The following is a 16,266-nucleotide window of genomic DNA, read 5'->3' as shown; positions in this document are numbered from 1 at the left end:
TAACTTATTTCGCACAGTACGTAGCCAACCGTGCTAATGGAAGGTGCGGTAAATGCTGTCGTGATGCATTGGTTGGAATCCAATCCAGGGGTCGCCCGTTTCATTTCCCGGTGCGGCAATTGAAACAATGCCGGCACGTTTCTTAAACCCCCCCCCCCCTTCTGTCAACCCACAAATATAAATGGGAAGACCCACAGTTAATCAGAAAGTCGCGAATGGTGGGGTAAAGTGTGCGTTACTCCCCAGCTCTTCCAAGACCTCTGAAAACAGAGTAGACCAAAATAACGTCTGCTAAGCGGGGCACCAGTGGCATGAGCAGATTATCGAAGGGCTGCACTTTTATGCAGTCTGTTCTACTATAACGCGGTAGTCGTTGCGTTCCTGAAGAACACCGCATAATGGCATAATACATTATATGGGGTTACGTAAAGCACAGTCCGCGATAACACGTAAGATGTGTTTGCAGGCTGAACAAAGACCGAGGCGCATGTGTAGCATCTAGAAGCATCTAGAAGCATCCAGCAGCGATGATGTGACGACGAGCCAACAGTAGAACCGCTTACTCCTACTCGCACGACGTAGTGCTGTTCACTCAATCGCGTTATATCCAATTCGCATCCGCGTTATAAAAAAAATTGTGTCCCACGATACATTTTCATCACGTTACATCCAAATTCGCGTGATGAAAGCACGCGGCGTTATAGCAGAACTGACTGTGTTTAGCTTGCATAAACAGATTCTAACAGGCCTCTGGGGCCTCTTGGTGGCCAGTAGAGAGCAGTGTGGAGTCATCCATTCTTTGACTGTATTTCTATGCTCCCTACATCTATGGTCCCTACATTCGACAACCACATTTTACCATAATCGTTAACTGCGATCGAGTAAACACCACAACATGAACGGTGTAGGTAGACCCTCATCCAGCAGTGGATTGACACTGTTTTGTATTCCAATACCGAGTGACACAGGTGTGCTGAGAATTAGTCGTATGGACGCAGACCAACTACTTATTAAAATACTCTTAGGTTTTGTCGGTAAAGTCACGCAGGCAAAAAAATGATAATGAAATAAAATAATAAACCAAAATAACTAAATTAAATCATTTATTCTTCTTTTATTTCATTATATTTTTTTACCGACGTGACTTTACCGAAAAAACCTAAGAGTATGAATCATTGCAGTCACGAAAGCTTCCAATCCACTAATTAAAAGTCAAGTGTAATCTTGTTCTCATCTCTGTTGGGGGCCAGAAATCAGTGGCGGATATTCCACATTCCTAAGGTGACTTCACACTGGTGACTTCAAACAACGCAGTACTAATTTTTGATTTAAAGCTTTCGTGACTGCAGGGATTAATCTTCTTAGTTCTTTCGGTAAAGTTACGTAGAATGGAAATAATAAAATAATAAAAATAGAACATAATACAATAATAATAAAATAATAACATAAAATAATATACTGAAATAAAATGATAAAATAATGTTGTATTATATTCCTTTATTATATATTTCTTATTTTAGTATTTCCATTCTACGTGACTTTACCGAAAGAACCAAGAAAACGCAGTACTAAGTTCAGTCGCCCAAAAGCGATGACAGAATTCAGTTGCTCCCCGAATGGACTTTGAATAGTGAACCTTCCGATTTTGAGTCAGTCACTCTATTTATTGTTACGACTATCCTTGTTCGCAATTGCAAGGGTTTCTGCCAACAGTTGTCGCAGTTTTCACAGCAAGGGCCAATGATTGCTATGTACAATCCCAATTGAGTAATTGAATTATTCAAATTGTAAAAATTTGGACCGTGACGGTGGCACACAACGTCGGCTCTTGCGAATTACATCACAGAGTCTTTAACATTCACTGTGAAGCAGACGGGGTATATTTTGACGGTTAATACTGGTAGGAACCTCCTGGTTCCACCAGCCCACAGGGGATTATTGTGTCCGTCCGTCGGTCGTGCATCCAAATATGGGAGGGGTGGGGCTGGGTGGAGAGGGGAGGGTGGGGAGGGGCTGGGTGGGGAGGGTGGGGCTGGGTGGGAGGGACTGGTCACCCCGTGGTGCCCTTATAAAACTCAACGTTTAACCTACTCACGCCGGCTTGTGCCCGCTCTCACAGTCGGCCATATTTGCGGTATACACCACGCCGCCGTTGACCCTGGCCATTGACCGAGAAACCCAACGTTCCTACCAGCTCCCTCCGCAGGAATGTGTTCCACCCGCAACGTTAATCAGGGTGGCCACGTTACAAGTCACTCTAACCAAAGCGAGGCTATATTAAAAAAAAGTTTTATCTAATTTCCAATAATTTTATATTTGTATGGCATTGCCGTGTTAGGGATGCTGGCAGTACGAGGTAAGCTTTTATCCAGATCGTGGATTGATCAAGGCTGATAACGAGTCTAGTCCTAGTGGTTGGTATGATCACCCCAGGACAGTTTAGCTACATTTTAGAGCCGATGATTCGATCCTTGTGGATTCCTGGCACTATTGCAATGAACATATCAAAAGATCCTGTGACATAATTCACAACAGCTGGACATTGTGTTGCGGCTTCAGTCCAAATATAAATTCAACAAGTTATATAACGCCGGTTTAGCACGTAGGCTTTCGCAACCAATAATATCCAGGATTTCTCCACAAATCTGGCTGTCGCCTGATGATGCTAGTTGTAATTACTGGCAAAACATCGTACTCGAATTGTAAATGTTGTGGATTTACTCTCCAACACACTGGTGCACCGGTGTGCTGTACTGATAACGAATTGGCATGTTTTGTTCGTGACAAACCTTACTAATTGGCTGCCGACTGGTGGCGGGTTTTAACGACACATTTATATTTACGCGATCTAACCAAAAAAACCTCTTATGGATAATATAACGCTTTCCAACTTGTGCATGTTCTCGGAAGTTTATATTAGCCATATAAGGAGCTGACGGCTACCCAGTATACGAAGAACGTTGGTCCAAAGTTGGTCTAATGGTTCCAACCACATGTCAACGTTGAATGCTTACTGGGTTAGCTATCAGGGCAAAAAAGCACATTCGCATTTTTTAAAATTATCTTTTTTTTTCCAACGGTTTGGAATGTTAGTTTTGGGCAACCCTTTGATCAATTTGGCTGCTTTTCAATCGGCTGCTTTTCAATCGGTCTAAGTTGTTCACAGTGACAACTTTGCACAGTACAGTACTACAGACCTGTTCCTACTGGCCCATCTATAGACTGTGCACCCACCGCCGCCCGGTACAGACAGCGCACGCACATCAACGCTCTCGATCTTAGTTGGAAAGCATTTTTGTATCTGTCACAATGGCCTTAGGTTATTTATATTACTTTGCTGTTATAATTTTCTATATGATGAGCGACTTTGTTGAGCTATCATTTGTGGCCAGGTTGCTTCAGAAAAATAAGTGCATACCTCAGTAGGCTTCGCCTGGTAGGATGGGGATGGTTTAATGTTGTATTTGTATGTGTTTGGGCAATTTATTTGCCTTTCCTGTACTTTGCACTACCATCGTGGTTTTCGCATTGTTTGTTGTTGTAACGTTCTTATCCCGTGCCCCTACTGGACATCTGTGAAAATGAGCTTCATAGCTCATCGGATTTCCTCCAGTATAAATACTCAAGATTCTGAGGTTGAAATGTGTCTCGAGAACGAGCTGCCGCAGCGCTCTCTTGTGGTTGAGCACACGCGGTGCAGTCTGCTTTGCAAGTGGCATTTTTGAGAGGGCAACTCTTTCAGAAATCATGTATTTCGACTGGAGGAATCCTATGAGCTATGAAGCTATTGTCACACAGATGTCTTTTAACACGGCCCGCGTGGCCCATCCGATTCCAAAGTGCGGAGCTGAAAAATTGTATAGCAAAAACTTTGGAGGCTACCAAATCAGTCAAAGATTAACCTATATTTATATCTAATCTTCCACATTATTACAGATTTTCGTTTGACAATACTGGAAAAGAATTTGCCACTACACGTATTGGCTTTAGTGTCACACACCGCATTTCAGTCTTACCAAAACCACACATTATCTGGTTCACCGATGGAAATAATAGGTTTGTTGAGCACAAGCATTTTAAGCAATGCTATGCCAACTCTGCCCAATGCGTGAACCCCACCAACCTTTAAACCATAAAAACCTTTCAACATACATTTTTTTCCAGTTAAAAATAAACTGGACTACAGTTGTGCAATTTTTTGGTATTCCAGCCCTGAAATAAGATAATTCGAATTTAATTTTCAGTTACAATCATTTAGACGTAATGTACCTAATGTTATGTTTTGCGTCTTCGTTTCTGTGCGTGCTCATGAGTTTCGATTTTATCCCAGGGGTTGGCAACCTGCGGCTCAAGGACCACCATCTTGTATTCACAAAAAAAAATCGAATTCGAAAAAAAATGGCACGTTCTTTTTATTGCCAACGGATATTTTTTAGGCTATGAGCAAGGTCAAATGGGGCCTCCAAACTCTACAAGGTCAACACCGCTGTTAAATTATTTCAGAACTGTGCCAAGCGGGAGTTGTATCACGGCAGATGGTGGTGCACCGCGCTAGGAATCTGGCAACTGGAGTTAAATTCCCGCATTCCACAGCCAGATTTAAGAGCAGTGGCGAGTGGCATCAGCACCAGTCATGCCCCCCCCGTCTCCTTCACCAACCCACACGTACGTATGCAGAACTTATTTTTCACCATACGTAGCCAACCGTGCTAAATTGGAGGTGTGGGGGGAAGACCAACAAACTAAACATAAAAAGCATTTCTAAAGAAGTTTTCAATCTAGATTTAAAAGTGCATATAGCTCCAGTGGCTATATGGGAAGAGCGTTCCAGACGGCCGCGGAAGTGGATCTGAAAGCACGTGATGCGGTGCCACAGTCTTTGTTTGGATGGCTACACGAGGGAAGCGAATAAAGTAGTCGCTACGCCCCTTGACCGATGCGGTGTGGAGGCCTTCATTCGGCAGGACTGACAAAGGACCTTGTTTGTGTTTTTGACACTAAAAAAAGAAACATCACGTTCATTTCTTACTTCCAAGTTTGTTTAATTGGGTGTAATTAAGGATACATGTTCACCATGAATAAAGACACCACATATCAAACACCGATGATTACCATAACCTTAACGCCAATGATATAATTGTTTAGCCATTTAACATGCAAGAGAGGCTAATATAACTACAGTATACAACTAATACAGTATAACAGATTCGTGTATATTTTTTAACATAAACCGTAAATATTTATCTAAATATTTTTGGGATAGGTTGAGATTCACCATCTTCGACAAGTGAGACTTGGTCAAATGTAGTGAAAGGAACCGTAGTTTTTTTTTTAAGTTGTGACATTCAAATGCAGGATTTCAACATGAACATTGGCTTGCGCCTACCTCCGACAACAACACGGAGCATACATTTTAAAACTAACATTAGCAATCACCAACAAGACCTACCACTCAACATATCTGGGTTACAAAGGTCTTGCTTGTAAACGGTGATAATTATAATTCATTTTATAAGCTATTAGTAGGTTAAAAAGTATACACTTAACCGATGTTCTAAAAACATAAGCATGCTATGGTCAAGTCCACTTAAAAACGGACGTAAATTTTCGGTATTTTCAGCGGAGAACAGTGGAGAGTGCAGACTGAGGCTGTTATTGATGATGTCCATCATCTTGTAAAACTCCAATTTGAGAGCCAATTTCCCAATGCGTGCGCCAACTTTCTTGTAGGTCACAAAAGTTTTTTTTAAACTCCTCCACATCTTAAATTTTGATTTAAAGCTTTCGTGACTGCGGGGATTCATCTTCTTGGTTCTTTCGGTAAAGTCACGTAGAAGGGAAGTGACTTTACCGAAAGAACCAAGAAGATCCTCCACATCTTGTTCGAGTAATTATTCACGTGGCATTTAGGATTCTTGATATGCCCATTAACGGCCCTAAAACTTTACTAAACCAATGTGATTTGTGAAATCATGACCAGTCTGACAATTACACTTGCTTCTTTTTCCACCCACGAAATCTTTCAAGGGGAGCCAACAATGGACGCGATGAGTCGACGTTTGGCTGCAGCCACTTCCTCAGCAAGACGCTCGGCTTCGGCTTTAAGATATTTATTCCTTGCCGCGAGTGTGGTCAAGAGTCCCTCCTTTTCCTTTCCCGTATCCTTCTGTCGCTTCCTGCTACGCACCACCCGCTTTCCTCCTCCTCCTCTTTCTTCGCGACCTCCTGTAGAACTTTCCTCACTCGTGCCAGCTTTCACCACCTCATCCCGCTCCAGGCGGGATGGACTGGCGTTGGGGACGATCGCATCGAGTGACAAAAAATCGGCGTTTCCCACAAACGCGGTTTCACCATCGCCACTCGCCGCCGCTGGTGGATTGCTACCATCGGCATCCCCAACATCTTCTGCCAATTCCACACCTTCTGTCGCTTGCTCGTCACCATTTAACATTCCTCCATGGCTCTCCAAATTTATTGGCCTCGTAGGTTGTGCATCGATGATGCCCGCACCCTGGGAAGATATGTCCTCAAAGACAAAATCACTCAACGCATGGTTGGATCCACCACCACCAGTGAGATCGGTTTCAAACTCATACAGAGCATCCCAAAATGAAGACACCTCGTTGGTTAAAGGCAACATATCAATGCCACTCTCAAGCCTCATGGCACTTCCGTCTTCGGAAAAATGTGTCCCCACCTGCACTGAACTTTCTGATCTAAAGTTCATGGGGTCACTTGCAGACGGACGAGGCCCACTGTTGTACGCGTCACAAATGTCCAAGATGTCATCGGTGATGCGGTTACTGTTCAGATCGCCATCCTCCATCTAAAAAAAAAATAAACAAGCATTTTTGTTAATCTGTGTACTTTAATAGCCAGCGACTGCAATGTTATAATACACAGCGATTTGTACGTGAATCGAGATATATTAACAAGCCTGTTATTGAAATGAATAATGCACAATACTTTGCATTACACTTTGCCAATGTTAAAAACACATTTAAAATTAGCAGTGGCCAGTCATCCAGCTGAACAGACCCATTACTGGCAAATGTAACTGCACTTCAGAATCAGAATATTAATACTCGAGGAATCAGTAGAGCCATAAAGATCTTTTTAACAGATGGCGTAAGAAAATAGGGTGTTCCTTGTAGTGACGGCCAAGATACTGTCAGAATACCATGCCAGTCTAAACGTGAAGTGGACACAGACCAAATTATTCCTCAGTCTTGTGGTTTACATACCCTGTACCCTTCACAGAAGTGCGTGATTTGACACCTCCATGGGATATTTATTTTGCTTTACAAAAAACTAACATTCCAAACCAGAGGTGAACAGTCATAAGTTCTTTATATATAGCATCAGTTACCAAGCACAGGTCCAAAGATCCAAGCGGCGGGCAACAAACAACGCTATTAAAGTTGTATCGGCAACACGTTTCTCCCAATTGAGCAATTTTGTGCAAGGAAATAGGCAGAAATAAGTATTTTGAACTGCCGTATGGTTATTGAACGTAGTATGGACGAGATGAAACGGTCTAGCAGTACCGTCAGTCACTAGACCAATAATACTGGTAGGAACCTCCTGGTTCCACCAGCCCACAGGGGATTATTGTGTCCGTCCGTCCTGCATCCAAAAATAGGAGAGGTGGGGCTGGGTGGAGAGAGGAGGGTGGGGAGGGGCTGGTCACCCCGTGGTTCCCTTATAATACTCAACGTTTAACCTACTCACGCCGGCTTGTGCTCGCCTACAGGTCGGGCATATTTGCGGAATACACCACGCCGCCGTTGACCCTGGCCATTGACCAAGCAACCCAACGTTCCTACCAGCTCCCTCCGCAGGAATGTGTTAAATGCAGGGCCCTACCTACTACTCGACTCACCTTCATGTTGCAGTTGCGGTCAGAGTCGCCGTAGAGTGATGCGACTCGCCCACTCGCACGCCGTTGATTCGAGTGCCAAACTGGGGCGGCCGAGACCTCCCCAGGTTTGTCACTGGGATCGTGTGCGGGTCCCTGGGGCCCCAGCGGGTCAGCCCAGTGCTCGTCCCACAAGCTCCCGCACGTGCCAGTGCTCTGGAACCACTCGTGGGTGGGCATGTTTGCGCCGAAAAGGCTGCGTGTCGCGTCGTAGCCCAACTCAGCCTGCATTGCGCTTGGTAGTTCGGGAATGACAATGCGTTTGATTGATGCGCCACGGTCTCTTCTGGTGGGGGGGGGGGCGGGGACGACAAAACACGCACACAAATTCAGTGGGATATTACAGCATACAGTTTTTAAATACCCAAATACAGAAAGGCCATATTGGTTCCCCGAGCAAAGATTACAGATGATCACCAATGCGCTGGCACTTTCCTTTTAATTTATTTTCCATTTAAACATTTTAAGCACTCCGGCAAAGTATGTTTGCAAAACTTCTTTCGCACCGTACGTAGCCAACCGTGCTCATCGGAGGTGCGGGTCAAGGACAAACTAAACGTTATTCCCCTGCACCTGATGCACGTGGCCATTGACGTCACAATCGTGGCCGGGAATCGAGCTCAGGTTGCAGGGGAAATTAGCAGAGCGCTAACCACCCTGACCAGTAATATAACATCAGATTGCAGTGGGTTGCAATGCTTGAGGGTCTAATAAACGGTTTTAAATCTGGTTTTACATTAACGGTTTGAGTGAATTATGAATTAAGTTCACCATGTAGCCATCTGTGAGGAGATGATACAATAAAAACCCTATCAAGGGATTGTCAAGCGTTTTGAAAACGAGGCCAAGAGATCGAAACGTCATGGGTTTTTTGCTTATATTATTTTCAATTGATTATTTTTTTTATTATTATTTTAATATTATTATTTTAATATAATTTACATCTTTTTGTTATCTATTTACATGACTTTACCAACACAATGGATCAACAATTCTTAAGGAAATCAACTCGTGTGTTTTTACACGCTGTGCATTGCATTCGATGTGGGTCTAAATGCGTGTTCACGTTTTGCAACACCACATTTAATGGATCCTCCCGAGGCTTTTTCAACTTGTAGCAAGTCGCGTGGCTTGTACAACACGAGTCGCCAGTGTCAGCTGTTTTGGCCGCGCCTTCTGACTCTCCCGACTTCCCCATTGCCAAGTGACGGCAGCGTGACTCTGCGAAATTACCCCACACAACACTAAGAGCCAGGGAAAGCCTGTGGCTCGCCATCAGCCCCCCTCCCCCTATGGAGGACGAGGGGCATCTTCTTTAAATATCCCACAACAGCCAGCGGGTAACGAAATATTCATAGATTTCGTAAGTCACTGGGCGCTCGTGACAAATATTTCACCGTAAAAGCGGCAACACCCTACCCACCATACACGCTCTCCGCTACTTCCTGATGTAATTATCTTGGCTCGACCCCATCTCAGTGTTTGAACCGGCATCCTGTGCCTATGGCAGGGGTGGGGAACGTCCGGCCCGCGGGCCGTATAAGGCCCGCGAAATCATTTGGTGTGGCCCTGCCAAGGCAACCGCAGGAGGGACTCGAAATTCAATAAATCTAGGAGCAAACCTGGAAAAGCAGTTGTGAGCAGCAACATCATCAATACGAGCTAACATCACACGCCTCGCCAAAGAGAAGCAGTTCAAGCATTCACATTAGGGGCGAGTTAATTAAATGTTTGACCAAATATAACAGACAAATTTTTAAGTTGATAATTTTGTGTGGCCCACGAATGATGTTATAAATATCCAAAATGGTCCTTGGCAGAAAAAAAGGTTCCCCAACCCTGGCCTAAGGGGACAGGCCACAGGTTCAAATATTCGCTAATTATTGCCCATACCTGTCAACCCCTTACCAGTGCCCTAGCTTATTACAGACCAATTCAGACCTTATTGGTCACCCCCGTGCCCCTTATATAAATCTCAACGTCCATCCTACAAAGTTCCATCACAAGGGAGAAACACACACAAAGACGACTAAAAAAGTGTTTTTCCCGCATTGAAAGGGCTGTATTCCACATGGACTTGAGAACTCAAATTGACCTGTACAAGAATACGGGTAAATCGTATGGATTGACAGGTACACACACACTTATCCTATTCCTCCACGTACAATTTCTACACTACCCCATTCCTAATCATCATCATCGTCATCACGAGCAGTGGTCTACCCACTGCTGGATGAAGGCCTCCCTAAAGCCATCTTCCATCTCTCATGGTTCCTGCAGTGGATGAATTCATCTCCTGTACACGCCGGGATTTATTTTGAACTTCTTGTTGTGTTTAGCTTGTTGCTGTGATGTTCTGACACCGTGCCAATAACTGGACATCAGTGGGGGGGGGGGGGGGAGAAAGAGCTTGATAGCTCATCGGATTCCTCCTGCAGTATAAATGCACATTTAGATTAAGCGAAAAGTATTTGGAGAATATTAAAATATTCTGATTAAGGGAAAGTATTTGGAGAATAAATAATGAAATATATCCCGTGCAATACATTTGATGCACAGATAACTTTGCACATACAAATAATATAAAACATTAGCTCTCTCGCTACATTTCTTCCTGCCTCTGCAGTCCGACCGCTGTATTTGTTCACCTGAGGACGATTGCTTGTGTTGCTATCGATAAGTCGTGATCTATTAGTTAATTTTATATCTACGTTACTTTCCTGCAGTCACGAAAGCTTCAAATCAAGATAAGTATATCGACCATATCTGATATAGATAATACATGACAGGCTTCCACGAAATCAGTAAATATTTATAGTTAATGAAAAAATTATATAATCTTTCAACTAGTTATTGCGAGGATTACATAAACGGTCTGTTTACCAGTTAAATATCCATTCATTTCAATAGCTGAAATTCTACCAATGTATGTACACCAATTAAAATAATTACATCCATAACCACAGTACTACTAAAATCCTTACCAAAATAACAAAAAACATTGCATCCGAATGGAAAGACAATCAGACGGCCAATATGCCAAAGGAGACACATTTAGAATGTGCTGCAAAACACGAAACGCGCTTGGAGAGGGTTATGCAACTTGACCTACATACAGAACCCCACTTCCATTTAAGCCCAAATGAAGAAAACCTGCCCCGTTACCCCTTTAAAATACAACTGCCTCCCATCAAACCATCATCTGTGTACACACATCAACTATGGGACGGAATGACAGCAATCATAACACCAAAACATGGCCATAACCAACAGTATGCATCAATGCATACAGTTCACGCGTTGTTAAAATTAATCACTCACAATAATTTCAAGACATTAAGCAAACTGGCCTTGACAGCAGCGAATTAGAACTGAAATGCACACAACCACCATCGATAACAGCCATCACACAACGCCACAACACATGGGCCCCGAACCACATAACAACAACAGTGCACTTACACATCAACAGTTTACACATCAACAGTTTACACATCAACAGTTTACACACAGCGGGGCATGTGGCGCGTTAACTCACCGCTCGAATCGAGTACTCTCTCGTGTCCTGGCGATCGCGAATAAAACATCTGCGACGGGCTGTATAGCAGTACATGGTACAGCGAGCGAGGGCTGTGTTGTCCGAAGACGTGGGATGTTAGCACTAGCTGGGAAACAACAGTGGCGGCAGCAGCAGCAGCAGCAGCCCTAAGGTACCCACACACACACGGGGAGGGTCACTCCGACTGCGCAACCGTGACCGTCCGTGCCCCTCCTTTATATAGAAGACGGTGGGCGGTGACGTCACCTCGTCACGCGCCACGGGGAAATTCCCCCACGCAGCCCCTCCCCTCCCGCTAAACCACGCCCACCCCTCCCTCCTCTCCCGTCCAACCCCTCCCCCACGCGAGCCTCGCCCCTCCCACGTGCCCCTCCCAACTACCCCCCCCCACGCTCCCCTCACGCCCAACTACCAATGCTCTCAACCCCCACGTGCCCCTCCCGTCTGCCCAAACGCCCCCCCCACACGCCCCACCCCCCATGCGCCCCTCCCCCGACCAACCAACCACCCTCGCCCCTCCCCTCCACCCCGCAAAGCCCCCCCCTCCTCAATTTACTTCCACGACGTCACGTGACCCCCGTGCGCATGCGCGTGGCGTGTCCCGGGTCCATCACGCGCTTTAAAGGCCACGTGGCAGCCTTGACGCAATCCGGCGCCGCCATTGCGCGGGGCCGTCTCGATTTCGATTCAGTCAAGCCTCTCGTTGTTGCGGTTGTAATCGAAGTATTTACAACGGGTCGAACGCGCTGTGTACACTAAACTCTGCTTTTATGATCTTAATATTATAGCGAGGCAGCTGAGGGGTGAACCCGGAACAAACAACAAAGGTGTTCCGCAACAATTTCTGGTTTTCTTATTTAACTTGTTCCGGAATCGATTCAACGATTCCGGACACACAATTTGAATGGAATCGGAATCTATTGAGGAGGATGATCTCATCGCGATGCAACCGCGCGCGTGACCGGGGCACGTGGTCAGGATTGGGGGGGGGGATTGGGGGGGGGGCGTTATCCAGGGTAGGGCCATTGCTTTGTTAACGTTGAGTCCAATGTCAAAAAAGTCATAGGCTGTAACATAACCTGCTCGAGAAAGTCTGAAGCAATTCTCATATCCGTTGGGCATTCGTGGAAATTCCACATTCCTATGGCAGGGTCAGTTATTACACAACACAACCATTTCTGACCCCACAGAGTGCGCCACTTAATTGGCCATTCGTGGAAATTCCACATTCCTATGGCAGGGCCAGTTATTACACAACACAACCATTTCTGACCCCACAGAGTGCTCCACTTAATTGGCCATTCGTGGAAATTCCACATTCATATGGCAGGGCCAGTTATTCCATAATACAACCATTGCTGAATACACAATGTGCTCACCTTCGTTGGCCAGTCATAGAAATCCCACATTCGTATGACATGACCAGCGATTCCTTCATACAATCACAGCCTTTGTCTTTCCACTGCTAGATGAACGCCTCCACGCTGTGTCCGTCGGTCGTGGGGGTTGTTTGACCGCACGACACGGGGAATGGAGTTGGTGAAGATTCCCAGGATGGGTTCTGAAAACATTCACCATTGACATTAGCCCTGGCCGTGAATCGACGTGCTCAGCTCAATGACGACGATACACAAAGTGGTACCGATTTTATAACTCCCCTCCCTTGGCTGAGCTGAGACTGGAACTTTCTAGAATGTAGGTTAGAAGAGTGGAATGTAGGGCAAAGGTCCCGGTGTTCTGATTGGTTGGGGTGGAGTTCACCACAAGGGCAGATGTTGTGTAATGCGTTTCAAGCCACGCGTGTTAAACAAATGTTTAATTTTCAGGGGTTTCTCTTCAAGAAATGGGTATCGAACCAGAACTTGAATTTTTTTAAATCTAAGATTGTAAATCTCTTTTTGTCAACGGTGCTTTTCGAGCCTATTCATAAAACCAACGCTAAGGTTGTGGGTTCAATCCCAGGGTGTAATCTTATTCAGCTAATAATTTCACTCAGGGTCAATAAATGAGTGTCACTTTGTAAACCCAGCCATCGTGCGATTGATAGACTGGCCCCTGCGAAGGAAATGTAGAATTTTCACCACTGACCCAGGACCACCAGTGGAGGTTCGTGCTTTTTCAAGTTTATTTCAACACGGAAGAAACGTACTCTTAGTTCTATCGGTAAAGTCACGTAGGTAAAAAATGAAATGAAAATTAATAAAAAATAAAATAATAAACTCACGACGTTTCGGAGGCAACACAAGTCTCCGTCATCAGGTGGGACTGTCACAGCCAGATTTGCTCACTTGATGCAGCAAATCTGACTGTGACGGTCCCACCTGATGACGGAGACTTGTGTTGCCTCCGAAACGTCGTGAGTTTATCATTTTATTTTTATTAATTTTAATTTCATTTTTTACCTACGTGACTTTACCGAAATAACTAAGAGTATGAATCCTTGCAGTCACGAAAGCTTCAAATCTAGAACGGAAGAAACGCTTTCAATTGAGAGCAAGAGGGCTAGGGAATTGCAGGTTTGAAGCATGTGGAAAGGCGATACCTTGAAATCCAAAACACCATTTCATGATGACATTGACAACGTAGATTTTTAAGTACTGTAGTCTGGAACGCCTTTCCCACCAGAAATTCCTGCGGTGGATCCCCTGCCCCTGTACAAGTCCAGACTCGAGACCTTTTTTTCTTATGTCTATGCCTGGGGTCGGCAAACCTGCGGCTCTGGAGCCGCGTGCAGCTCTTTAAGGACCGCTTCGTGAGACGTTATTTATTGAGGACCACCATCGTCTCGTATTCATCACGTGCATTGCGGCTCTTGAAATATTGAGGGTAGATTTGAAGCTTTCGTGACTTGCAGGAATCCATACTCTTTGGTTCTTTCGGTAAAGTCACGTAGTTAGAAATAACATAAAACAAATCACGACGTTTCGATTGCAACACAAGCAATCATCATCAGGTGGGAAAACCACAGCAAGAAAAAAATTGGGGGTTCTTTTTTTATCGAATTCGAAAAAATGTTCTACTTGTTATTTTGGTTACTGAACATCTGCGAAAAAGAGCTCTATAGCTCATCGGATTCCTCTAATATAAATAAAGATTCTGATACCGACTATGTAATATGTTACAAATATGCCCAGTGATTCTGTACACAGTCTTGATATGTGAATCGTTATGTATAGTATTGTAAATTGTATTTGCAAATGAATGGAACATTACATACACTGTGCTTTTGTTTTACTTTCACTGAGCGCCAAAGAACGCCGATACATTTAGGACAATTCTTTTTTTTTATACGAGGACGTTTTGATAGCACGTTGCCAAGTGCATTCGCGTTACATTTCAATCGCGAATGTTCTACGGATTACCTCTTGGCAATGCTATCTCACGTGAAAGGGTGTCACATGACCGCTACATGACGTCAGGTGGCTTTTTTTTTTGCAAAGTCATCCCGCGTGCAGTTTAGCCCGGAGCAGAGCCGACCCAGCCACTAAGCGACCCTTGCAATTGCAAAGGGCCCCGTGGCCAGCAGAGGGCCCCCCTAGAGTCACTGCGAGCTAGTGGGTGAAAAAAATCATACATCAAAGGGGCCTCCAACCAAATTTTGCTTAGGGCCCCCAAAGGTCTAGGGCCGGTTCTGGCCCGGAGGACATGGTTTACTTTTACAAGAGACAGCGTCAGCCTTCATCCACAGTTTATTACGTTGTTCATTACACAACACCGTCACATCCGCTCCGACCGAATGCACCGCTCAGTACATCGTGTATCTAATCGTCTAAAGATGTCCACTTATCTGACGTGTTACATATCTGAGTCAGTCGCCGTCGTGTACTGCAGTCTCTTGCGGTGAGTTTTAGGAAAAGTGGAATTCGTGTGCGGAGGGATTGGGTGGTGAATCGCGGTTGTGGTCGACAGATCAAAACCAGTGACGGCTGGTGGCGCTTTAAACTTCACACTTTTTATTAAAAAATGTAACTAAACTTACACTTTTTATTTTATTTTAATCAATGGTGGGGAAGTGTCAAGGTAGCAGCAACTGGTCCTGTTTTCACCCCTTCACCAACGCAGCCTGACCAGCACAGTGAAGTTATGGTAACCCCCCCCCCCCTTCAACAACCACTATTCTCCACTGAATGGTGATACCGTCACCAGGGGGCTTGTGCCAACCTAGGTGCGCCGCAAGGCCACGTGAAGTTTCGAAGGCTGGCTGACAGGAGGACAAGACCCAGGTGCCATGGGTTGACTTACGGAGATGACTGGCAGAGATGCACCAACTGTGCACCCTAATGTGGCAACTTGCTGCCTTGAAGCTGCCTGCTGTTTTGCCCTCCGTTGTTTGGAGGGCGACTGTGCCCATTAGCTCCCTTTACGAGCCTCCTTCACAGAGGCCGGTCTTTTTACACCGTTGGTGAGAGTCATCGGCGTGTACTATATGAGCTCCACATCCTTCTTCTATACTGCATCAGCCCACCTCTTCTCGAGCCCGCGCCACTTACTCATCCACTCACTCACCCACTCATTCACCCACACACACAACGTTACACCACTACACGCACGACATCGCCGATTAGCACGTTTGCCTACGTACGGTGCGAAAGAAGAAGTTAAAGTTCATCTTTTCCCAAACCCGTGCAGTGGCCGTTTAGCCCCCTTCATCTGTCCAAACAGAAGCTGGTTGGACATGCAGTGGCTGGGCATGCGGTGGCCTTGGCATGTTTTTGTCGGGCTGATAGCTCACTGGTCAACACACTTTTTCTGGCATAATGTATTCCAACGGTTTTAAGGTAATTTTGGG

At 45.1% G+C, this 16,266-nt stretch overlaps 1 protein-coding gene across 1 annotated transcript; it reads right to left on the bottom strand.

The window, feature by feature from the left end:
- Positions 1-5,021: 5,021 nt before the first annotated feature.
- Positions 5,022-11,667, bottom strand: LOC144729149 (uncharacterized). The gene is made up of 3 exons (XM_078609126.1): positions 11,457-11,667; positions 7,883-8,204; positions 5,022-6,826 (listed from the first exon to the last, which is right to left on the bottom strand). Exons 2-3 carry the CDS (start codon positions 8,147-8,149, stop codon positions 6,023-6,025), a joined length of 1,071 nt encoding a protein of 356 aa, XP_078465252.1. The 5' UTR covers positions 8,150-8,204; positions 11,457-11,667; the 3' UTR covers positions 5,022-6,022.
- Positions 11,668-16,266: the final 4,599 nt, after the last annotated feature.

Source organism: Lampetra planeri, chromosome 31 (genome assembly GCF_965212315.1).
Source record: "Lampetra planeri chromosome 31, kcLamPlan1.2.h2, whole genome shotgun sequence".
In the NCBI taxonomy this organism is placed as follows: Eukaryota; Metazoa; Chordata; class Hyperoartia; order Petromyzontiformes; family Petromyzontidae; genus Lampetra; species Lampetra planeri.
The sequence above is the reverse complement of the archived record's forward strand: the minus strand, read 5'-3'. Positions and strand labels throughout refer to the sequence as shown.

What these genes read in the sequence shown, in the direction of transcription:
- LOC144729149 (XM_078609126.1), bottom strand. Translation starts at nt 8,149, where the DNA reads ATGCAGGCTGAGTTGGGCTACGACGCGACACGCAGCCTTTTCGGCGCA. An exon ending in ACCGCAACTGCAACATGAAG is followed by an intron (nt 6,827 to 7,882) that starts GTGAGTCGAGTA and finishes TTTTTTTTTTAG; the next exon opens with ATGGAGGATGGCGATCTGAA.